At 41.5% G+C, this 24,382-nt stretch overlaps 2 protein-coding genes across 2 annotated transcripts in view; one reads left to right on the forward strand and one right to left on the reverse strand.

Annotated features, from left to right (window-relative positions):
• Nucleotides 1–10,340, forward strand: part of LOC139382213 (collagen, type IV, alpha 4) — a 117,831-nt gene extending 107,491 nt beyond the window's left edge. The window contains exons 43-45 of the mRNA XM_071126093.1: nucleotides 1,434–1,622; nucleotides 1,744–2,027; nucleotides 7,390–10,340. Of these exons, the coding sequence (XP_070982194.1) occupies nucleotides 1,434–1,622; nucleotides 1,744–2,027; nucleotides 7,390–7,650 (734 nt within the window). The 3' untranslated portion in view covers nucleotides 7,651–10,340. The remainder of the gene's footprint in view (nucleotides 1–1,433; nucleotides 1,623–1,743; nucleotides 2,028–7,389) is intronic.
• On the reverse strand, nucleotides 8,545–23,500 carry LOC139383191 (rhomboid domain containing 1). The gene is made up of 7 exons (XM_071127631.1): nucleotides 23,274–23,500; nucleotides 19,452–19,915; nucleotides 19,034–19,166; nucleotides 16,338–16,426; nucleotides 13,660–13,713; nucleotides 12,442–12,561; nucleotides 8,545–11,387 (listed from the first exon to the last, which is right to left on the reverse strand). The coding sequence occupies exons 2-7, from the start codon at nucleotides 19,885–19,887 to the stop codon at nucleotides 11,278–11,280; spliced, it is 942 nt and encodes a 313-aa protein (XP_070983732.1). The 5' UTR covers nucleotides 19,888–19,915; nucleotides 23,274–23,500; the 3' UTR covers nucleotides 8,545–11,277.
• Nucleotides 23,501–24,382: the final 882 nt, after the last annotated feature.

Genomic DNA, 24,382 nt, shown 5'->3' on the forward strand with positions numbered 1-24,382 from the left:
TATTTGTTTTCTCTCCTTCTGCCCTAGTCACAGGTGACAGTCATCAGTCGCCAAACTGAAGACACACCTGCTCTTTTTCCCTTACCCAATCACATCCCCTTTCCCTTGGTTTAAAATAAACCCAATCAGTTGTCTCTTGAGCTATCTCTCTTCTGTTTTTGTGCCTACATCTCACATTGTCCGTTATCATGTGAGTTTGTACTGCTGTGGTGTATGGCTGTTTGTTTGTTGGTGGGAAAAGGGTTTACCAAGCCAAGTCGCCCTCGGGCATACATTAACCTTAGGAAAACTTTGTCTAAATACCCTAGTTAGAACCGGTGTAACGATCACCGTTGGTGGAAGAAGGTGAGGACCAAGGTGCAGCGTGATAAGTGTTCATGATGTTTAATAAAATAAACAGAACACTAAATGACCAAAAACAACAAAGCGAGTGAACGACACGAAACAGTTCTGTATGGTAGACACAGAAAACAACTACCCACAAAACATAGTGGGAAAACAGGCTACCTAAGTATGGTTCTCAATCAGAGACAACGATCGACAGCTGCCTCTGATTGGGAACCATACCAGGCCAAACATAGAAATACAAAACCTAGAACAAAAACATAGAATGCCCACCCCAACTCACGCCCTGACCAGGACGTGACAACCGGGCAGACCACCCACTGTATTTTATTGGTTAGTTAGCTAGCTGTTCTTGAAGCAGGCAAGACTAGCTTAGGTTTAAAAATATATATATTTATACATTTTTTCCTTGTGTCCAAGGAACTTGAAGCTCTCGACCCGCTCCACTGCTGCCTAGTTGCTTTCGATTTCTACTAATGCGACTCTGCATACAATGGCAATGCCTGTGATTTGACAGCAGTTACACCTCCGGCACTACCTAAACAAAAGCAAGGAAAAGCAATGTTTTTTTTCAGCTACTTGGGTTGCCACTGATCTGATTGATTCAACTGTCAAATCCATAAGCGCCTCCCTGCGTTATACAGTACCTATCGTGGTCATTGCCATTGGATGCACCAAGTCGCATTAGTAGAAATCCCATTCGAACACTGGAATGTGTAATGTAATCTACACCTCGTTTTTGCTGATATAAATCATTATTTTGTTTGATTTTCAATTTGAGTGTAATTATTTGTATATAGCCTACACTTTCTCGTTCTGAACTTTTAATGCGGCTGGGACCATGGCCACAAAAGCTCTACTCACCGATTTGACAGCAGTTACACCTCTGATACCACCTAAACAAAAGCAATGATAAACTATGCATTTGTCGGTTAACGTGGATTACGGCTGTTTTATTTCATTGTTTGTAAATTAATTTAATTGATCGATTGAATCACATTTTTCTAAAAAAGTATTTACTATTATGCTCCCTTCAAGAGTAGCTAAATATATTGTTTCTCTTTGTCTCTGACTGTCTGTCATCGTAGGCGCCCCAGGTCCTTTGGGAGATGCCGGCAGCCCAGGCCCCACCACCACCTTTAACTCTGGCTTCCTGTTGGTGATGCACAGCCAATCAGACATGCTCCCTTCCTGTCCAGCAGACATGACACAACTGTGGACTGGCTACAGTTTGCTGTACCTGGAGGGCCAAGAGAAAGCCCACACACAGGACCTCGGTACGTTGGTCTACAATACTGTTTGTGTGTGTGCTCATCTGTACACCTGTGTGGGTGGGTGTGTGTGTGTGTGTTTGAATGATTGTAACCAGTAACCTAGCATGTATTTTCCTACTACTAGGTCAGGCTGGGTCATGTATGCGTCTCTTCAGCACCATGCCGTTCTCCTTTTGCAACATGGGCACGTGTGACTACGCCAGTCGCAATGACAAGTCCTACTGGTTGTCCACCACAGCGTCAGTGCCCATGATGCCCGTGGCAGACCAGGACATCCAACAACACATCAGCCGCTGTGTGGTGTGTGAGGCCCCCTCCCCTGCTGTGGCAGTTCACAGCCAGGACAACAGCAATCCCTTCTGTCCCCCCAACTGGAGGAGTCTTTGGGTAGGATACTCCTTCCTCATGGTGAGTGATTTTATGTGTGTCTGCGTGTGTCTTTGCATGTCTGTGTGTACAGTACCAGTCAAAAGTTTGGACACACCTACTCATTCAAGGGTTTTTCTTTATTTTGACTATTTTCTACATTGTAGAATAATAGTGAAGACATTAAAACTATGAAATAACACATGGAATCATATAGTAACCAAAAAAGTGTTAAACAAATCAGAATATATTCTTCAGAGTAGCCACCCTTTGCCTTCAACCAGCTACACCTGGAATGCTTTTCCAACAGTCTTGAAGGAGTTCCCACGTATGCTGAGCACTTGTTCGCTGCTTTTCCTTCACTGTGCGGTCCAACTCATACCAAACCATCTCAATTGGGTTGAAGTCGGGTGATTGTGGAGACCAGGTCATCTGGTGCAGCATTCCATCACTCTCCTTCTTGGTCAAATAGCCCTTACACAGCCTGGAAGTGTGTTGGATCATTGTTCTGTTGAAAAACAAATGATAGTCCCACTAAGTGCAAACCAGATGGGAGGGCGTATTGCTGCAGAATGCTGTGATAGCCATGCTGGTTAAGTGTGCCTTAAATTCTAAATAAATCAGACACTGTCACCAGCAAAGCACCCCTGCACCATCACACTTCCTCCTCCATGCTTCACAGTGGGAACCACACATGCGGAGATCATCCGTTCACTTACTCTGCGTCTCACAAAGACACAGAGTTTGGAACCAAAAATTTCACATTTGGACTCATCAGACCAAAGGACAGATTTCCACCGGTCTAATGTCCGTTTGTCCTGTTTCTTGGCCCAAGCAAGTCTCTTCTTTTTGGTGTCCTTTAGTCATGGTTTCTTTGCAGAAATTTGACTATGAAGGCCTGATTCACGCAGTCTCCTCTGAACAGTTGATGTTGAGATTAGAGGTCGACCGATTAATCGGTATGGCCTATTTTAATTAGGGCCGATTTCAAGTTTTCATAACAATCGGAAATCGGTATTTTTGGGATTTTTTTTTTAATATTATATATATTTTTTTTAAATACATTTCTGTTTTTACACCTTTAGTTAATTAGGCAAGCCAGTTAAGAACACGTTCTTATTTTCAATGACGGCCTAGGAACGGTGGGTTAACTGCCTTGTTCAGGGCAGAACGACAGATTTTTAACTTGTCAGCTCGTGGATTCAATCTTGCAACCTTACAGTTAACTAGTCCAATGCTCTAACCACCTGCCTCTCATTGCACTCCACGAGGAGACTGCCTGTTACGCGAATGCAGTAAGAAGCCAAGGTAAGTTGCTAGCTAGCATTAAACGTATCTTATCAATCAATCAATCATAATCACTAGTTAACTACACATGGTTGATGATATAAGTAGCTTATCTAGCGTGTCCTGCGTTGCATATAATCGGTGCGCATTCGCGGAAAAATGATTTTCGTTGCTCCAACATGTACCTAACCATAAACATCAATGCCTTTCTTAAAATCAATACACAATATATATATTTTTAAACCTGCATATTTAACTAAAAGAAAACCAGGTTAGCAGGCAATATTAACCAGGTGAAATTGTGTTACTTCTCTTGCGTTCATTGCACGCAGAGTCAGGGTATATGCGTTAATAATAAACGTTTTGTTTTCAAAATGATTGTTTCTGGATTCAACCATATTAATGACCAAAGGCTCGTATTTCTATGTGTTATTATGTTATTAAGTCTATGATTTGATAGAGCAGTCTGACTGAGCGATGGTAGGCAGCAGCAGGCTCGTAAGCATTCATTCAAACAGCACTATCGTGCGTTTTGCTCTTCGTTGTGCTTCAAGCATTGTGCGGTTTATGACTTCAAGCCTATCAACTCCCGAGATTAGGCTGGTGTAACCGATGTGAAATTGCTAGCTAGTTAGCGGGGTGCGCGCTAATAGCGTTTCAAAAGTCACTCGCTCTGAGACTTAGAGTGGTTGTTCCCCTTGCTCTGCATGGGTAACGCTGCTTCAAGGGTGGCTGTTGTTGATGTATTCCTGGTTCGAGCCCAGGTAGAAGCGAGGAGAGGGAAGCAAGCTATACTGTTACACTGGCAATACTAAAGTGCCTATAAGAACATCCAATAGTCAAAGGTATATGGAATACAAATCATATGGAAAGAAATAGTCCTATAAATACTATATTAACTACAACCTAAAACCTCTTACCTTGGAATATTGAAGTCTCATGTTAAAAGGAACCACCAGCTTTCATATGTTCTCATGTTCTGAGCAAGGAACTTAAACATAGTACATATTGCACTTTAACTTTCTTCTCCAACACTTTTGTTTTTGCATTATTTAAACCAAATTGAACAGGTTTCATTATTTGAGGCTAAATTGATTTTTGTTGAGTTAAATTAAGTTATATTAAGTTAAAATAAGTGTTCATTCAGTATTGTTGTAATTGTCATTATTACAAATAAATTGTAAAAATCTGCCGATATAATCTGTATCGGCTTTTTTTGGTCCTCTAATTATCGATATCGGTGTTGAAAAATCATAATCCGTCGACCTCTAGTTGAGATGTGTCTGTTACTTGAACTCTGAAGCATTTATTTGGGCTGCAATTTCTGAGGCTGGAACCTCTGCTGCAGAGGATACTCTGGGTCTTCCTTTCCTGTGGCGGTCCTCATATGAGAGCCCGTTTCATCATAGCACTTGGTTTTTGCAACTATACTTGAAGAAACTTTCAAAGTTCTTGAATGTTCCGTATTGACTGACCTTCGTTTCTCTTTGCTTATTTAAGCAGTTTTTTTTCTCCATAATATGGACTTGGTGTGTAGCTAAACAGTGTAGCTATTCCCTCCGCAAGGCAATCAAACAAGCTAAGCGTCAGTATAGAGACAAAATAGAATCGCAATTCAACGGCTCAGACACGAGGTATGTGGCAGGGTCTACAGTCAATCACGGATTACAAAAAGAAAACCAGCCCAGTCACAGACCAGGATGTCTTGCTCCCAAGCAGACTAAATATATTTTTTGCCCGCTTTGAGGACAATACAGTGCCACTGACACGGCCCACAACCAAAACATGCGGACATCTCCTTCACTGCAGCCGAACATCTCCTTCACTGCAGCCGAGGTGAGTAAAACATTTAAACGTGTTAACCCTCGCAAGGCTGCAGGCCCAGACGGCATCCCCAGCCGCGCCCTCAGAGCATGCGCAGACCAGCTGGCTGGTGTGTTTACGGACATATTCAATCAATCCTTATCCCAGTCTGCTGTTCCCACATGCTTCAAGAGGGCCACCATTGTTCCTGTTCCCAAGAAAGCTCAGGTAACTGAGCTAAACGACTACCGCCTCGTAGCACTCACTTCCGTCATAATGAAGTGCTTTGAGAGACTAGTCAAGGACCATATCACCTCCACCCTACCTAACACCCTAGACCCACTCCAATTTGCTTACCGCCCAAATAGGTCCTCAGACGATGCAATCTCAACCACACTGCACACTGCCCTAACCCATCTGGACAAGAGGAATACCTATGTGAGAATGCTGTTCATCGACTACAGCTCAGCATTTAACACCATAGTACCCTCCAAACCCGTCTCGACCCCGCCCTGTGCAACTGGGTACTGGACTTCCTGACGGGCCGCCCCCAGGTGGTGAGGGTAGGTAACACCATCTCCACCCCGCTGATCCTCATCACTGGGGCCCCACAAGGGTGCGTTCTCAGCCCTCTCCTGTACTCCCTGTTCACCCACGACTGAGTGGTCACGCACGCCTTCAACTCAATCATCAAGTTTGCGGACGACACAACAGTAGTAGGCTTGATTACCAACAACGACGAGACGGCCTACAGGGAGGAGGTGAGGGCCCTCGGAGTGTGGTGTCAGGATAATAACCTCACACTCAACGTCAACAAAACTAAGGAGATGATTGTGGACTTCAGGAAACAGCAGAGGGAACACCCCCCTATCCACATCAATGGGACAGTAGTGGAGAGGGTAGTAAGTTTTAAGTTCCTCGGCGTACACATCACAAACAAACTGAATTGGTCCACCCACACAGACAGCATCGTGAAGAAGGCGCAACAGCGCCTCTTCAACCTCAGGAGGCTGAAGAAATTCGGCTTGTCACCAAAAGCACTCACAAACTTCTACAGATGCACAATCGAGAGCATCCTGTCGGGCTGTATCACCGCCTAGTACGGCAACTGCTCCGCCCACAACCGTAAGGCTTTCCAGAGGGTAGTGAGGTCTGCACAACGCATCACCGGTGGCAAACTACCTGCCCTCCAGGACACCTACACCACCCAATGTCACAGGAAGGCCATAAAGATCATCAAGGACAACAACCACCCGAGCCACTGCCTGTTCACCCCGCTATCATCCAGAAGGCGAGGTCAGTACAGGTGCATCAAAGCAGGGACCAAGACTGAAAAACAGCTTCTATCACAAGGCCATCAGACTGTTAAACAGCCACCACTAACATTGAGTGGCTGCTGCCAACAGACTGACTCAACTCCAGCCACTTTAATAATGGGAATTTATGTAAAATATATCACTAGCCACTTTAAACAATGTTACTTAATATAATGTTTACATACAATACATTATTCATCTCATATGTATACGTATATACTGTACTCTATATCATCTACTGCATCTTTATGTAATACATGTATCACTAGCCACTTTAAACTATGCCACTTTGTTTACATACTCACCTCATGTATATACTGTACTCGATACCATCTACTGTATCCTGCCTATGCTGCTCTGTACCATCACTCATTCATATATCTTTATGTACATATTCTTTATCCCTTACACTTGTGTGTGTATAAGGTAGTAGTTGTGGAATTGTTAGTTAGATTACTCGTTGGTTATTACTGCATTGTCGGAACTAGAAGCACAAGCATTTCGCTACACTCGCATTAACATCTGCTAACCATGTGTATGTGACAAATAAATTTGATTTGGTCTTTTACCAAATAGGGCTAGCTTCTGTATACCACCCCTACCTTGTCACAACACAACCGATTGGCTCAAACATATTAAGAAGGAAAGAAATTCCACAAATGAACTTTTAATGTTCCAGGTGACTACCTCATGAAGCTGGTTGAGAATGCCAAAGCTGTTATCAAGGCAAAGGGTGGCTACTTTGAAGAATCTAAATCTGATTAACTTCAAAAATTGTTGGTTACTACATTATTTCATGTGTTATTTCATAGTATGATATGTTGATATGTTCACTATTATTTTACGAAGTAGAAATAGTAAAAAAAAATATATTAAAAAACCCTGGAATGAGTAGGTGTTTCCAAACTTTTGACTAGTAATGTATGTGTGTGCCTGCGTGTTTGTGTCTGTGTGTGTGTGTTTTGTTATAACAGTTGTAACGTGTTTGTGTATTGTAGCACACAGGGGCCGGCGATGAGGGTGGTGGCCAGTCTCTGACATCATCAGGAAGCTGCCTGAGGGACTTCCGTGCCCAGCCGTTCGTGGAATGCCAGGGCCCGCGGGGTACGTGCCACTACTTCGCCAACATCTACAGCTTCTGGTTGACCCGGGTGGGCGCAAATGGACCGCTGAACTCCTCTACTTCACAGGGCACGCTCAAAGAGGAGTGGCAACAGCGCCTCAACGTGGGCCGGTGCAACGTGTGTATGAAGGAGTGACCGCACCCACCCTCCTTCTGGGCCCGGCCACATCCCACAAGCACCGGCCCCAAAATCTCTGACCCACCACATCCCAGAGTGCATTGAACATGCACACTCATTGGTTACCTGAGAGGCAGTAATGATACACCTCATTATTCACCAGAGAGGCTGTGACTACACTGGTTGTTTACCTGAAAGTCTGAATAATATTTACATTGACACATGCTCTCTCTTAACTTGTTTTATGCAAGTTCATACCAATGAACATACAGTACTTGATCAACTATCCTTTGAATAATTTCTTTAGATTAGTAACTTTTTTTCCTCCTGAAATATGTAACTTGGCTGAAAGCTCTTAATATGTGTATTATGTTTCCAGGTTTGAGTACCTAATATTACGTGTCAGATTATCCTTCGCTCGAGACTCCCAAGTCAACAACAAACAGAGTGGCTTCAAGCATCAATGTGGCCCATCACACTCAGATTCAGAAAACTTGAATGTCCTCAATTAGGCAATTAATTTTGCAGCAATCACAATACATACAGACATTTCAATTGTTACTATGTTTTTACGTACAACAGTGGTCCTCACACTCTTGGAAGCTGGGACTCTCCCAAAGCCTGTGATGTTTTCTTGTCATCCACCAAAGCCACAGTTGTGTTTATTAGGTCACGCAACAAATACCTTTTTAAAGTAGAATGCCAAAATAAGCATTTTTGATTGGAGATGTCCATGTCGTCCCTCCCTGTTCCGTTTTCTTATGTTTGATTAGGCCTTGATTCAATCAGTTCAAGTTTTTTATCCAATTAATTGTTTTATTTAATTTTCTGTTGTTTAGAACTGTATAGTGCTAAAAGCAGTATAGTATCTACTTCATTATCTGTAAACTGTATAACATGTTGAACAATGCTTTAGTTTAGATTGTACACATTTGGAGAAACAAGGTGTCTGTTCCTTCAGTTCATTTCAGTCCTCTCGTTATTGGGCCTCCTTGTCATTTAATTGGGCTTCCTTTCACTTTGGTCTTTAAAATGAATTCTGTAAAATAACCTAAGACCCAAACATTGGTTGTCGAGGTAATGGCACCAGTCGTTAAAATGACTTCACCATTTTGAAAAGCTCATCTTTTCTTGCACGCTGTAGGATGCCTTACACCGATCTACTACGTCATGTCTGAACATTCAGCCTCTTTAGTCTCGACTTCAACACGCTACCCAAACTAACACAAGGAATTAAGCCTCGCTAACACACGCAGAAAAGCAAACTCAGTAGTCATTACACTTCAAATGAGTGTGTATAACAGTGTAAAACTGTTGCAAATTTCAGTCTTTAAATGTTTCCCTGTACGTCTTGGCATTATTGTCTGTTGTATGTAAATATGTTTGCACTGTCGAAAGAACAGGATTGCTTTATATTTGTACTGTAAATGTCAAGAGTATTTATTTAGGTAGGAATCATTGTGATGCTATTTTTGAAAAAATGGTGAATGCATGGTATTTCTCAAAATAAGAATATTATGTTGTCAAATGTTAGGACTCAGGCCACAATGTCGGGAAGTATTTGTAGGCGGTGGACAAGAGGGGAAAAAGTTGGAAAACCGAGAAGCATGGTGTCGCATAACTGTGTTAAGGAGTGCTCGCAGATTGACAGTCTTACCCTGCGAGGCCCCGTGTGGGGATTTATGTTCCAGTCAAGCAGTAACACACCTGATTCAAGTAATCATATCAAGACATCAATCAAGACATTGACAAGTTGAATCAGATGTAATGCTGCTGGGCTGGAACAAAAACCTGTACCACCACCTCATCAGACTCTCGCAGTGCGAGATTATTTTATCTCATGATCGTTATGGTGATAAAGGGTAACATGTCTTGGGATAGTTTTTTTATCCTACCATACATCAACATTCTCAATTTCTTGGTGCAAACATACCCTTGCTGTCTGGTTAAATTTGGACCCTAAGGTAATTTTTAGGTCAATGAGAATATTGTGGTCACCCGAGTGTCTTCTTTTAAATGTAATGTCTCCAAAGATGACCAAAGTCATAGGGCAACAGAACATAACTATTGTTAAAGGCCCCATATAAACAGGGCTGAGAGAATTCACATTTTCGGTACTGTTGGACTAGAGAGAGCTTCGCAGTGGAAGCCACTCTCAGGAGGATGTAACGTCACAGAAAAGTGATTGTCTGCCAGATTGAATAGGGAGTTGTTTCAACTCCATTCTATTTCTATCTGCAACATTTTACATTACTGAATATACCCGCTTCCCCTGAGTCATTCCATGTGATTAACATAATGAGACCCTCTGTCCCAATGAGAGCGCTGTGGGTGTAAATATGTAGATGGGAAAACACTGACAGAAGTGACTCTGAGTTGTTGACTGACTGACTTCGGTTCTGGAAAGGGAGGGATCGTTCTTCTCCAAACCCCTCCCCTTTCTCAATGTGTGGCTTCTCCCGTAGCGTTAGAGGCATATCAGAGGTTAAACATAGTAACTCAACATCACCGACACACGCAAACACAGAGGCTGAGCCACCCCGAAGACAATCCTCTTCTTAAAACATTTGGTACGATTTCTGTCAGCACACTTGATCCTTATAGGATAAGCCTTTCACTAACACACACACTCCTCTAAGCAACCAGTAGTCTTAAAAGCATTATGTGGACTGTTTAAAAGGTAAAAAATAAATGCATCTAATTTCCAAGTGTCATGTCTGTGTGATTGTCTGACCTGATGTCAATTGTAAATGGTTATTGGAGTATTATAAGCTTCATACTAGATCAAGTGTAGTCTTTAATGTACTGAACTAAGGGGGGAAATGCAGTGTTTAACACAATGCACATATTTAATATAAATGTTCCAAAAATACATTGTTTAACAAACAAGATTATTTTAAGAAATACATCATATTACTCTCATGTTAAATTACAAGTTCATTCTCAGATTCCCTCTAGAGCAAAATGTATCAAAATAGAAGACTTAGTTCCCAGATCTCTAAAATTGCTGTTTCATATTTGCCAAGAGACAGAAACAGTATATTTGGTAATCCTATTATTACATTCAAATACTACAGGACTAAAAATCTTAATTGATAGTTGAAAATAATTAAATAGTAGCCCAATACCAATACATACGGTAAGAGCTCAATGGCACGCCAACCGTGGGGGATCGATAGCACAAGTCATTGGCACCCATTCAATAAAGTTGACACTACAAAGTGAACATGTCAAATCAATGTGGTTACTAAAACGTGATTTGGATACATTTGGCTGTTTTCACTGCATAATATTTATAAGTTTTCAAATATTCATTTAAAATATTTTTTTATTATAAAATGGCAAATTAAAATTCACCCCAACAACTATGAGAGTTGGAGCGCGAGGCTAAACTTCTCCTGTTCTGGTCCCTTGGCTACCACTTTGTAAGAGCGTTAAGCGAACCCGTGCACATGCGCAGATACTGTGTGTGACTGGGTGAGAGCGAAATCTTGCATCTTGCTCATCGCAATATCTGAGGTACTGCCTTGTGCAACATTTCACTGATTCTACCTTTAACAGTGGACTGATGGACAAAATACTATAGTTTAGTATTCCTTGAGGAAAGATATTTTTATCCTCCAATGAACCAATAGTCCAGCTTGGTCAGTCAAAGTGGTCAATCCTCTGGAGCCGCCGCCTCCTGATCTCTTCTGCTGTCAGTTCTCCTGGAATGTTGAAACCATGCGAGGTTGGTCTTCTCTGAGTGGAGCCCCCTAAGGGACATAACAATTATAATGATTGACACATGCAGGTGTTGTGACTGAGGCTGTAGGCTTGGATTGGGCACTCCTATAGATTAGTTATTTGACCCAACATTTAGATTAAATGGAGGACTTCAAAAGTCTTGAATCTATTTTGATTTAAGCACTTCCAATTAACTCTATTTTCCAGCACAATCCACTGTACCCAGACTTCCTACATCAAAACAAGTTGAAATTAACTACTTTCATTAATCCACTTGCTCTTTCCTCATATTTAGCCTCACATTGAAGTGTATAAACATATTTTCAGGACAACAAGTACAACACAAACCCACTTGACATAAACAATTGCAAATGTCAATCAAAAAATAAGTTCTACCATGCAGAAACCTGATTTAAAAAAAGAACAAGTATTTATAAGAATGCTGTAAGTACAGACATTGTTTGCTCAATGGGAAATTAATATCCAACTAGTCAGTGACAACTGTGTTGAGTTTGTGACAGCAACTATGTGAGCTTATTACAGTATTATCGACAATATGTCCGGGGATTTCCTATGATCTTCTATGTAGAAGAAACCCTAACCTTTTAACGACTCTTGTGTGGCTGAGCGTCAGAGCATAACAAACCATTCGGACTCTACAGGCGTTTGTGAGAAGAACCGCTCCCCCCGGACTCCTTCATGATCCGCCCTTGTCTCACAAACATATCTCTAACTCAGCCCCCATTACTCACACAGACTAATGGTATCAGAAGAAATAGATTAATTCAATGGACGAATCCAACCCAGAAGTTTGTAGCTCAAACCACAATGTTTAAAAGGGCGTGACAGCGAGACTCGAAAGGTTAAGGCTTTTTATTATTAACATTTTTAAGGCCTCTGTGAATCCGGATTAGGGTATGCAACTGAATTTTTTTTTTTAATGGTTTGCAACGGTGAATGAAAATGTGTTTCTTATTCGACAAGGCCAGGTAGACGGGGACTACCTGGCCTTGTCGAATAAGAAACACTTCTTCCATTTGGTGCCTACTGCTTAATGAACAGAACCCAGGTCTGTGGTCTCACCTCTGCCATTGAGACTGGCTCTGATGGCTGCCTCGTACTGCTCATCCTCTGATAGACCTCCAGTGTAAGGGTGAACATTCTGGGGGTGCGCACGGGGTCCTCCACTACTGCCACTGTATCCTACAGAACCCCCACCCCCCCACCCCCACCCACACAAATACTAGGATTACCAAATATATCAGGCTCTTGGCAAGTATGCTTGGTATTACACTGAACAAAAATATAAATGCAACATGCAACAATTTCATAGATTTTACTGCGTTACAGTTCATATGAGGAAATCAGTCAATTGAAATAAATTACGCCATAATTGATGGAATACACATGACAGGGAATAAAGTTGGTCACAGATACCATAAAAATAAAAGGGCCTCAGGATCTCATCCCTGTATTTTTGTACATTCAAATTGCCATGGATAAAATGCTATTGTGTTTGTTGTCCGTAGCTTATTTCTGCCCATACCATCACCCCACCTCCACCATGGGGCACTCTGTTCACAATGTTGACATCAGCAAACCACTCGCCCACACGATGCCATACATGTGGTCTGCGGTTATGAGGTCGGTTGGAAGTATGTCCAAATTCTCTAAAATGACTTTCATTATGGTAATGGTAAATTCACTCTGGCAAAAGCTCTGGTGGACATTCCTGCAGTCAGCATGACAATTGCACGCATCTCAAAACTTGAGACATCTGTGGCATTGTGTTGATGTGCAAGATGGCGCCAACAGACATGGCAGTTCTGCTTCTAGCTCCTAAGCAACTTTGCAGTATTTTGTTTTTGTTGTGTGTCATACATTTTTACAAGCATTTCGCTACACCCGCAATAACTTCTGCTTAAAATGTGATTTGATTTATGTGACAGCAGTTTTAGATTGGCCTTTTATTGTCCCCAACACAAGGTGCACCTGTGTAATGATCATGAGGTTTGATATGCCACACCTGTCAGGTGGATGGATTATCTTGGTAAAGGAGTAATGCTCACTAAAAGGAATGTAAACCAATTTGTACTCAAGATCTGAGAGAAATACATTTTTTGTGCTTATAAAAATGTTCTGGTATCTTTTATTTCCGCTCATTAAACATGGGACATACATGCTGCATTTATATTTTTGTTCAGTGTATATTGCAGACACAAACAAAAATAATCTAGACTCTGCCCATTGTGGAAGCGAGACATCAAGGTGCAAAATGATTAGACATATGTAGCTACATACCTGAAAAGTTATAATATGGATTTTGTCTGGCATAGTATCCATTCATCACAAATCCTGTTGGGAGAGGAGACACCTGATCATTTAATTTGTCTAATCATGTAATGTTATACTGTGGTTGGACACAACATGATTTGTTTGGTTTCCAAATGCATTTAACCTGAAATTTCTATGAAAAACAGTGCAGCTTAGAACCAACACCACATACACGTCGTCTTGTTTAAAGGACAAAAACCACTGTTGTTTGGAAAATTAAAAAAAATCTACACAGAAAAACATACACACAGACTAAGGGCGACTTTTTCAACCATGCTTTTGTAGCCAATGTGAAATGGCTAGTTAGATGGCGTTGACGTCACCCGCTCTGAAACTTGCTTGGTAAGGGCCGTGAAGAGTAACAATGCTTTGTGGGTGACAGTTGTCGATGTTCCAAGGGTCCCTGGTTGGAGCTCAGGTTGGGGAAAGGAGAGGAATAGAAGCAACACTGTTACAATGCTTTAGAGAGTATCCTAAAACATGGCATCATAGTCTGATTTGGAAATCAGTCTGAATAATCAGTCTGACTAAAATCTCAAATTGCCCGCTTGACACAAACTGCCATGAAGGTCACGGGTGTGAGGCAGCATTCGTCCCTGCAGCCCATTATCAGGCAAGCCCAGACTATTTCAGACCACTCCCATGTACTCCACTCTGAGTATCAGCTCCTCCCCTCATGCAGATGTTATAGGGTTCCCCTCCATGTAACCTGAACAGGTATAAGCACACCTGCATTCCCATGTCTACCAAATACCTAAACAGCAATAACTACTGGGTAAATGGGTGGAATATGTGAATAAATCATCTCAATAGATTAATGTAGGTCTGAAAATTACTTTAAATGTGTTAATGTTGAACAAACCTGTTTATTTCAATCTGATGTTCAAATTCAAGTATATTGACGTTCATATTTATTCTTACTTGCGAAAGCTAAAAAGACAAGAATACATTACAACATATAGGCTATTTTAGGTAAATATAAAAGTTGGCCTTTAAGCAACAACAACATCCTCATTCATAGTCATATGGATTGTCGCTGATAATAGTGAGTTATTTTAGGAAACTAGGCATATGTCGCGCATCACTACTTCACAGGAGAGGCATTTGACCGTAAACATTACATTTTTATTTTAGCAACATTTCATACATTTTGGGGGGCAGAAATGCCTTCGGAAACATGTAACAAACTTGTATGCCATCTGTAAATACAATTTTTAAATTACGAGCATAGTTGGTTTAGCCATGGAAAAAGACAGGAACTTCCCGTTAGCCATGATTGGCTGAGATAATGGATGGGATGGACATGCCGAGATCTGAGTTCGGATTGGTCTGCCATGTAGCCGCTTCTGTCTATAATGAGCTGCTCAATATGTGTAGGTAATTCTTTCTAACGCAGATTTTTTTTAAAGACAGCTCTCCACTTTCTGGAGGACCGAGTTTTGAAATCATTGGAATGCCCGGTGGAAGCAGAGTAGGATTGCAAATACAGTGAGTCAAAAAAAGAACACAGAAGGCTATTGTATAAAACAACTGTCTCCGGATTACATCTTAAAACTAAGGGCAACGATGGCATCCGTGACAGAGGGGGAGAAGTGTTCATCCATGTATACGGGTAACAGAGTCTAGCTAGCTACATTTTCTGAGTTTATAGGTTTCAATGTTTGTCAGAAAGTCGTTTTAATTGCAAGTTAAAGCATACTGTTAGCTAGTGTCCAAGTTCCAAAATTATAGGATAGAATATAATGCTATTAATTCTTCACTCACAACCGGAATCTATTTAGTGTAATTAGCTCACTATTAACTTGTAAATATTTTTATTTAACTAGGCAAGTCAGTTATTAAGAACAAATTAGTATTTACGATGACGGCCAAACCCGGACGACGCTGGGCCAATTGTGCGCCGCCCTATGGGACTCCCAATCACAGCCGGATGTGATACAACCTGGATTCGAACCAGGGACTGTAGTGAAACCTCTTGCACTGAGATGCAGTGCCTTAGACCGCTGCGCTACTCAGGAGCCCAATAATGATCTTGTTGTGAGTTTATTTTCCTGTAATAATGAATGACAAACTTATACAGACATATTGATAGATGTAGTATAAACAAGCCTTTAGTCTTTAGCACATGGCCTCACATGTGAATCCGTAAAGAGATGGGTGGGGCTAATGCTTAAGGGTGTGAACGATGCTGAATGGGTGTGGACAAAGAGCTCTCCGGTACATTTATCAACTTTCCAAGCAGAATTACTTTCCCACTGTTCCTCAACTGTAGTGTATGATATAACATTTTCTAGCTCTCTCTACTTTTATTCATTGTAAAAAAATACAATTTCAAATTTTGCAACATAAGACCAAAATGAGCCGGTAGGTCACATTTGTCCCCATTTTATTCTAGTCTCTAAGCCTCTTGATAAAGTCATGAAAAGTAGTATATACTTTGTAGAAATGCTAATAAGCATACTCTCCTCCACACCTCAGCTTGACACTCCCATTTTATGCTCCACCTACAGAGGTCCAAAGTTTTACAGGATCCATGCAGACACAAATGCGGGTGAGACCAAAATACCAAACTCGTCATTGCACAGGTTTTTTAGCTTGTTCCGCATGTTTTAGTGAGGAAAACATTGCCCAAGACACACACAAACCTGCAATTGTTCTCATGATGATCTTCAAAGGACCAGCGGTGTAGAGAAGCCCCACCAGGATGCCTGCCAGGTGTCCCACAAAGGAGGTCCTGCACAGAGAAGTGTGTTATGAATTACCGCCTGGCTACAACGCACACGACTCCGTAATTAAATGACTCTCAAACTATGAGAAACAAGATTCTCTGGTCTGATGAAACCAAGCTTGAACTCTTTGGCCTGAATGTCAAGCAACACGTCTGGAAGAAACCTGGCACCAGCCCTACGGTGGCAGCAGCATCATGCTGTGGGGATGTTTTTCAGCGGGAGAGACTGGTAGACTAGTCAGGATCGAGGGAAAGATGAATGGAGCAAAGTACAGAGAGATTATTGATGAAAACCTGCTCCAGAACACTCAGGACCTCAGACTGGGGCGAAGGTTCACCTTCCAACAGGACAACGATCCTAAGCACACAGCCAAGAGAACACAGGTGTGGCTTTGAGTCTCTGAATGTCCTTGAGTGGCTCAGCCAGAGCCCATACTTAAACCCGATTGAACATCTCTGGAGGGACCTGAAAATAGCTGTGCAGCGACGCTCCCCATCCAATCTGACAGAGCTTGAGAGGATCTACAGAGAAGAATGGGAGAAACTCCCCAAATACAATTGTGCCAAGCTTGTAGCATTACAGTGCCTTGCGAAAGTTCGGCCCCCTTGAACTTTGCGACCTTTTGCCACATTTCAGGCTTCAAACATAAAGATATAAAACTGTATTTTTTTTGTGAAGAATCAACAACAAGTGGGACACAATCATGAAGTGGAACGACATTTATTGGATATTTCAAACTTTTTTAACAAATCAAAAACTGAAAAATTGGGCGTGCAAAATTATTCAGCCCCTTTACTTTCAGTGCAGCAAACTCTCTCCAGAAGTTCAGTGAGGATCTCTGAATGATCCAATGTTGACCTAAATGACTAATGATGATAAATACAATCCACCTGTGTGTAATCAAGTCTCCGTATAAATGCACCTGCACTGTGATAGTCTCAGAGGTCCGTTAAAAGCGCAGAGAGCATCATGAAGAACAAGGAACACACCAGGCAGGTCCGAGATACTGTTGTGAAGAAGTTTAAAGCCGGATTTGGATACAAAAAGATTTCCCAAGCTTTTTTTCCCAAGCTTTAAACATCCCAAGGAGCACTGTGCAAGCGATAATATTGAAATGGAAGGAGTATCAGACCACTGCAAATCTACCAAGACCTGGCCGTCCCTCTAAAGGGAAGCAAAAGGTGGCGCTACAAAGTATTAACTTAAGGGGGCTGAATAATTTTGCACGCCCAATTTTTCAGTTTTTGATTTGTTAAAAAAGTTTGAAATATCCAATAAATGTCGTTCCACTTCATGATTGTGTCCCACTTGTTATTGATTCTTCACAAATAAATACAGTTTTATATCTTTATGTTTGAAGCCTGAAATGTGGCAAAAGGTCGCAAAGTTCAAGGGGGCCGAATACTTTCGCAAGGCACTGTATATCCAAAAAGACTCAAGGCCGTAATCACTACCAAAGGTGCTTCAACTGAGTAAAGGGTCTGAATACTTATGTAATGTAATTTTTCCGGTCATTTTTTTTGTTTTTATTTCCAAAAATGTCTAAAAACCTGTTTTTGATTTGTCATTATGGGGTATAGTGTGTAGATCGATGAATGGGGAAATAACGATTTTTCTCAATTTTAGAATAAGGCTGTAACGTAACAAAATGTGGTAAAAGTCAAGGGGTCTGAATACTTTCCAAATGCACTGTATTTCAAGATGATGTGGATTCCCTAGAAATAATCTGAATTAATGTAAACATTACTTAACTTGTTCAAAACAAGTGTTCTCAATTTACCAGGTATGGAGTAAGTTGAGCAGCAGGACAAGGTAAATTATCCAGCCTACACATTTCTGCACTGAATGAAATATTGCCAATACCTTTTTAAAACCATCTTTATTTTCCAAATACAATTCAACACAATCACTTTTTGGTATTTTAAACATTTTAAGCATATTTTAACACAGGCTTAACAGGGATTGTTGTTCTCAATTTCCAGCGATAATGCCTTGCATTACGCCTGGTAAGAAAAAAATATTAATTTGCTAAACTTGCCATTGGCACAACTTGCCCCATGGCAAACATTTGGACTATATTAGCTCATACAGCTACACAGATGCACTTTCATGCTAGGTTTAAGACCTCATATTGAAGCTTTTTGAGACCCCAACTGATGTGTAGAACAGTCTTTAAATTATGTACAAGAATCCTGAAACCTCTAACACAATACATTTGTTGGACCTAACCTGCCATGTGGCTTCTTCCTTCACAGACTCCATGAAACGATGACCTCTTCATAAATATTTGGTCAAACTACACATTTTGTGTATAGTTTCCTAGAAACAAGGGAGGCTCAACTTACCCCTATCTCCCCTATTATCAAACTTAGTTATGTCTGTAAGCTTTCATTTAGAACTATTTGACACATTGTGGAGACTGTCTAGTGAACTTACGATGAACCTTGGGTCATGTTCATTCGGGCACACAACAGTATAAAAATGTCTAACTAAAATGTGCATTTCTTATTGGAAACTTGTGACACCCGGGCTGGGGGAAAAGTCTGTAGGTGTAGAACATGTGTTTATACTGTGCATCTGACTACTCCTGCAAGCAACAAAGAATAACTCACCCTGGTGACGTTACATGAATCAGCACCAGCTCAACCCAGCTGGCGTAGCGATTGGCCACTGGGACGCCCATCACGTAGGAGACACCTCCCGGGTGGTAGTGGTTACTCAGCACTTTCAGAGCAAAAAGCACTCCTACAACACAGGACAGACAGTTCAGTCTCACCATGCCACTCACAGCACAGCATGATTGAGGTCAATTCAGTTTTCAATTCAGGAAGCAAATTGAAAGCAAGTTGAAAAACACAGTGGACCTTTTTACTGACCAACAGAGGCCCATTCATGTTTAGGCTTATAACTAGGACCTGATGGTTTTCCTGGTAAAAAAAAACTACCATGACCCAAACTATTGTGAGGATAGATAGAAACCTTCCTCAGCAGCATAACAGCAAACACACTGACACTGTAGCTAGCTAGTACCTGAGAAGCCGACTGCACACTCTAAGTTGTAAGAGGGGTCCTGGGTAATCTCCGAGAGCACCATCTCCAGCAGCAGATAAATCACGCCCGTCAGCAGGGAGAAAACAGTCAGAAGCCAGGCGTAGAAGCTGCTGCCAAGCCGGGGCTCCAACTTGACGCCCTTCCACAGGAAGGATGCCATGTTGAAGTACAGGTGCCAGTCGTCTAGGTGGTGCAGCGGCGACAGCACGAGGCGGCGCCAGTCACCACGCCAGTAGGCCTGCTGGACGCTGATGCAGGCCTGGAGGAGGGGTAAGCTGGGTACCAGAAAGAGGTAGACGTTAAGGCCCAATACAGCCAGCGTCACAGGGGGAATGTTCTCCACCCCCACATGGAAGACCTGGGAGGCCAGGAGGATCAGACCCAGCTGACCTCCCCCCCTCTGTCGGTAACGCATCCTCCTCACTCAACTGCGGTAGCTCAGCCTGGAGTGACACACAAACATGTACAATTAAATACAAAATCATACAACTTTCTTTGTCCTTTGAAACAGAGATTTGTCATTTTTTGCATTCTTATGGGGATTTTTAAACACCCCCAGTTTCCACGCACAGACAATACCACAAACACCCACACACAGAGAGCAAGACAAGGGCACCCACATAAAAAAAAATAATACTATAGATGGGTTAGCTGACAACATCACAGAATAAATGTGCATGCTTCAACAGGGCAAAAGTCTGTAATTGTTGTGATTCTGGGTAGCAACAATGACAAGAAAGCTGCCATCTGGGGAATCTTAAGGGACTCCTTTCAGATAAAACTATCTTGTTATTGATACACAATATATACAGAAAAGTATGTAGACAACCCTTCAAATTAGTGGATTCGGCTATTTCAGCTACACCTGTTGCTGACAGGTCTATAAAAATCGAGCACCCAGCCATGCAATCTCCATAGACAAACATTGGCAGTAGAATGGCCTTACTGAAGCGCTCAATGACTTTCAATGTGGCACTGTCATAGGATGCCACCTTTACAAGTCAGTTCTGTCAAATTTTGTCTAGGAGGAACAACGGCTCAGTCTCAAAGTGGTAGACCACACAAGCTCACAGAATGGGACCGCTGAGCACTGAAGCGCTTAGCGTGTGAAAATTGTCTGTCCTCGGTTGCAACACTCACTACAGAGTTCCAAACTGCCTCTGGATGCAAAAGCACAAGAACTGTTTGTCGGGAGTTTCATGAAATGGGTTTCCATGGCCGAGCAGCCGCACACAAGCCTAAGATGACCATGCACAATGCTAAGCATCGGCTGGAGTGGTGTTAAGCTCGCCACAATTGGACTCTGGAGCAGTGGAAACACGTTCTCTAGTGTGATGAATCACGGTTCATCGTCTGGCAGTCCGACGGACAAATCTGGGTTTGGCGGATGCCAGGAGAACACTACCTGCCTGAATGCAGTGGCCACTGTAAAGTTTGGTGGAGGAGGAACAATGGTCTATGGCTGTATTTCATGGTTCGGGCTAGGCCCCTTCGTTCCATTCAAGGGAAATCTTAACGGTACATTATAGGCGATACTGTGCTTCCAACTTTGTGGCAACAGTTTGGGGAAGGCCCTTTCCTGTTTCAGCATGACAATGCCCCTGTGGACAAAGTGAGGTCCGTACAGAAATGGTTTGTCGTGATCGGTGTGGAAGATCTTGACTGGCCTGCACAGAGCCCTGACCTCAACCCCATCCAACACCTTTGGGATGAATTGGAACACCAACTGCAAGCCATGCCTAATCGCCAAACATCAGTGCCCGACCTCACTAATGCTCGTGACTGAATGGAAGCCAGTCCCCGCAGCAATGTTCCAACATCTAGTGGAAAGCCTTCCCAGAAGAGTGGAAGCTGTTGTAGCAGCAAAGAGGGGGGGGCAACTCCATATTAATGCCCATGATTTTGGAATGTTCGACAAGCAGGTGTCCACATACTTTTAGTCATGTATTGTACCATGTCTTGTTTTGATGTGTTTTGACTATTGTCATGTCTATTCTAATATGTAAAAATTCACTAGCTAACCAACAACTGCAACGATGTATTTGAGAAAAAACAACTGTTCATAGTGCAAATGTATTTATGTTTTCAATAAACATTGGAGATGAAATATAGTTTACATGTAAGACAACTCAGTCTGTTTTGCCCCATAGTTGCACACGCGTCTGTTTTGTTGCTAAACAACCAACCTGTCTATGGTATAAATACTATAATATTCACTGTCGTTTTTTGACGGGACTTTACTGTAGTATTAACGGGACCAAAGTCTGCAAAAACACTACAGTGAATACTGTAGTATTGCGGACATGACTGTAGCATACTGTGGTATTTATAGTTTACTATAGTATAAATACTGTAGTAACATTTTTTATTATATACTATAGTAATTACTGTAGTTCCCTGCAGTCTGTGGTATACAGTTGTATTACTGTAGTGTTTATGCAGACTAGTATTTTTGTATACATTACTGTAGTATTTACAATAGTGCAATTGTTTGATTACCTTTGATATAGCAATGGGGGATTTCTCCTTGAGGAAATCTACTCTACAAAATACTCAAAGAGCACATTTTCTATAACCCGTAGGTAGGTAGTTAGGTAGGTAGGTAGGTAGGTAGGTGGGTAGGTGGGTAGGTAGGACTGCATTCTGAACAGATAGCTCAGTGCTTCTGCTCTTTCTGTAACCTGTAGGGAACACACTATATCGTCTGTACTTGGCATGTAGACTTCTCACTTATGGGTGGAACAAATTAGGATAAGAGGGAGTGGAATGGGCAGGCTAAATGAAAACTAAATACTGCCATGCCCACCCAATCAGATTGAGGGAAAAAAAAGAGAATACATTATTACAAAAATACTCCTCAGCAAAAGTAGCATTTTCCTCCTTATTTTTAATAGTGAGAAGGCAGAAAGAAAAAAAATGAGGAAAATATGCATACATTCTTGTAAATCACAATTTTTACCATGATGCTAGAGTGGCTAATGCCTAGGAATGATAGTTACTTTCTGATGATTCACTTTCAGATTTTGTGTGAGGAATATTTTCCCACCTTCTCCACTAAAGCTACAATATGTAACTTTTTGGTTGACCTGACAACATGCACATGTTATAGATTTGCCAATCTTATTGAAACAAAGTCTAAGAAACGATAGATCTGTTGTATTTTACATTTAGCAGAAGCTCTTATCCAGAACGACTTACAGTAGTGAGTGCATACATTTTCCTACTACTGTATGTGGGCTATTTTTATGCTTCCCGTTTTTAGGTTTATTTTTTGCGTCTTACTTTCGGGTTGGTACACCAGCTTCAAATACAATAGTTTTGGTTAAATATATTTCACAGCGGTTTACACGGTACAAGGATTCTGACTAATTTCAGTATGTGACAAAACAAGCAAATATAGTGGAAACTATTTTAATTTTAGCAACCAGGAAATGGCAGCGCGATTTCTGCAATGTGCATCTTTAAGGAGGAAAACGATGCCTTTGCAGCCTGAATGGAGGATGCTTTATGTAGGAGCCGGTCCACTGGGGACATGAGTCTATTTATTACCTGGAATGCACATCGAGTTTAGACGATGGGGTCTAGATCTGCACTATCGGCTTCCTAGGCTAAGATTAGGCCTTAAAACTGTCAGAAAGCAGAGCAATAAACACAAAACAAATGTCAAAATGTAAATAATATAGTTAGCTAGCTTTCATACTGGAGCCAACAAAAAACAGACCTTGATATTCAATCTCAAATGACAGACACATAACGTTTAGGTTTATAGCTGGTTGATTTTGCCCCAAAATTGTAACTTACTTCCTGGTACCGCGCAGACAGTATTTGAATATATCGCTGGTATTGTTGGTCTCTCTGTCTTCTGGCCGACAAAACACTTATTAAAGACGATTAAGGGATATTGGGGTTTACCTACACTTAATCATACACGGTAAACTTTTCATGAAATGTCAGGTGAATAGACCAAGTGATCATAACAGATTCGTTTGGTGCACACTGTACAGATCATAATAAAACGAAACGAAAACGAGCGTTTCTTATTGGACAAGTTGACATTAGTCCCTCCCCGTTTGCTTCCGTTTGGTTTCCAGTGTGTGAAAGTTCAGTGCATTACCATTATCGCACCACAACAGCAGCATCTGACCACAGTGTATTAGCACGCCACGTACGCACTCACTTTCCCCCCATTATTTTGTATCTCTATGCGTTTCACTTCCCTGTCAAAGTAAAGGTAAAAAAAACTAATGTACTGATGAAAATGTTTAAAATATATATATATATATATATATATATATATATATATATATATATATATATATATATTAGTAAGTTGTGTTTGCATAGCTTTTTGTATCATCTTGTGTTCATTGTTCAAAGTATTCAGACCCCTTGACTTTTCCACATTTTGATAGTTATAGCCTTATTCTAAAATATAATTTTTGTTAATTTATAAAAATTAAAAAAAATACAGAAATACCTTATTCACATAAGTATTCAGACCCTTCGCTATGAGACTCTAAATTGAGCTCAGAAAATATCCTGTTTCCATTGATCATCCTTGAGATGTGCATATGTAGTCGACCTGTGGTAATTTCAATAGATTGGACATGTCACACCTGTCTATATAAAAGTTGACAGTGCATGTCAGAGCAAAAAACAGGCCATGAGGTCAAAGGAATTGTCCGTAGAATTGTGTCGAGGCACAGATCTGGGGAAGGGTACCAAAACATTTCTGCAGCATTGAAGGTCCCCAAGAACACAGTGGCCTCCATCATTCTTAAATGGAAGAAGTTTGGAACCACCAAGACTCTTCCTAGAGCTGGCCGCCCGGCCAAACGGGGAGAAGGGCCTTGGTCAGGGAGGTGAACAAGAACCTGATGGTCACCCTGACAGAGCTCCAGAGTTCCTCT

This window comes from Oncorhynchus clarkii, chromosome 24, assembly GCF_045791955.1.
Source record: "Oncorhynchus clarkii lewisi isolate Uvic-CL-2024 chromosome 24, UVic_Ocla_1.0, whole genome shotgun sequence".
In the NCBI taxonomy this organism is placed as follows: Eukaryota; Metazoa; Chordata; class Actinopteri; order Salmoniformes; family Salmonidae; genus Oncorhynchus; species Oncorhynchus clarkii.

What these genes read in the sequence shown, in the direction of transcription:
- LOC139383191 (XM_071127631.1), bottom strand. Translation starts at nt 19,887, where the DNA reads ATGCGTTACCGACAGAGGGGGGGAGGTCAGCTGGGTCTGATCCTCCTG. An exon ending in GTGTGCAGTCGGCTTCTCAG is followed by an intron (nt 19,167 to 19,451) that starts GTACTAGCTAGC and finishes CCTGTGTTGTAG; the next exon opens with GAGTGCTTTTTGCTCTGAAA. An exon ending in AGCCAGTCTCAATGGCAGAG is followed by an intron (nt 11,388 to 12,441) that starts GTGAGACCACAG and finishes TATGTCCCTTAG; the next exon opens with GGGGCTCCACTCAGAGAAGA.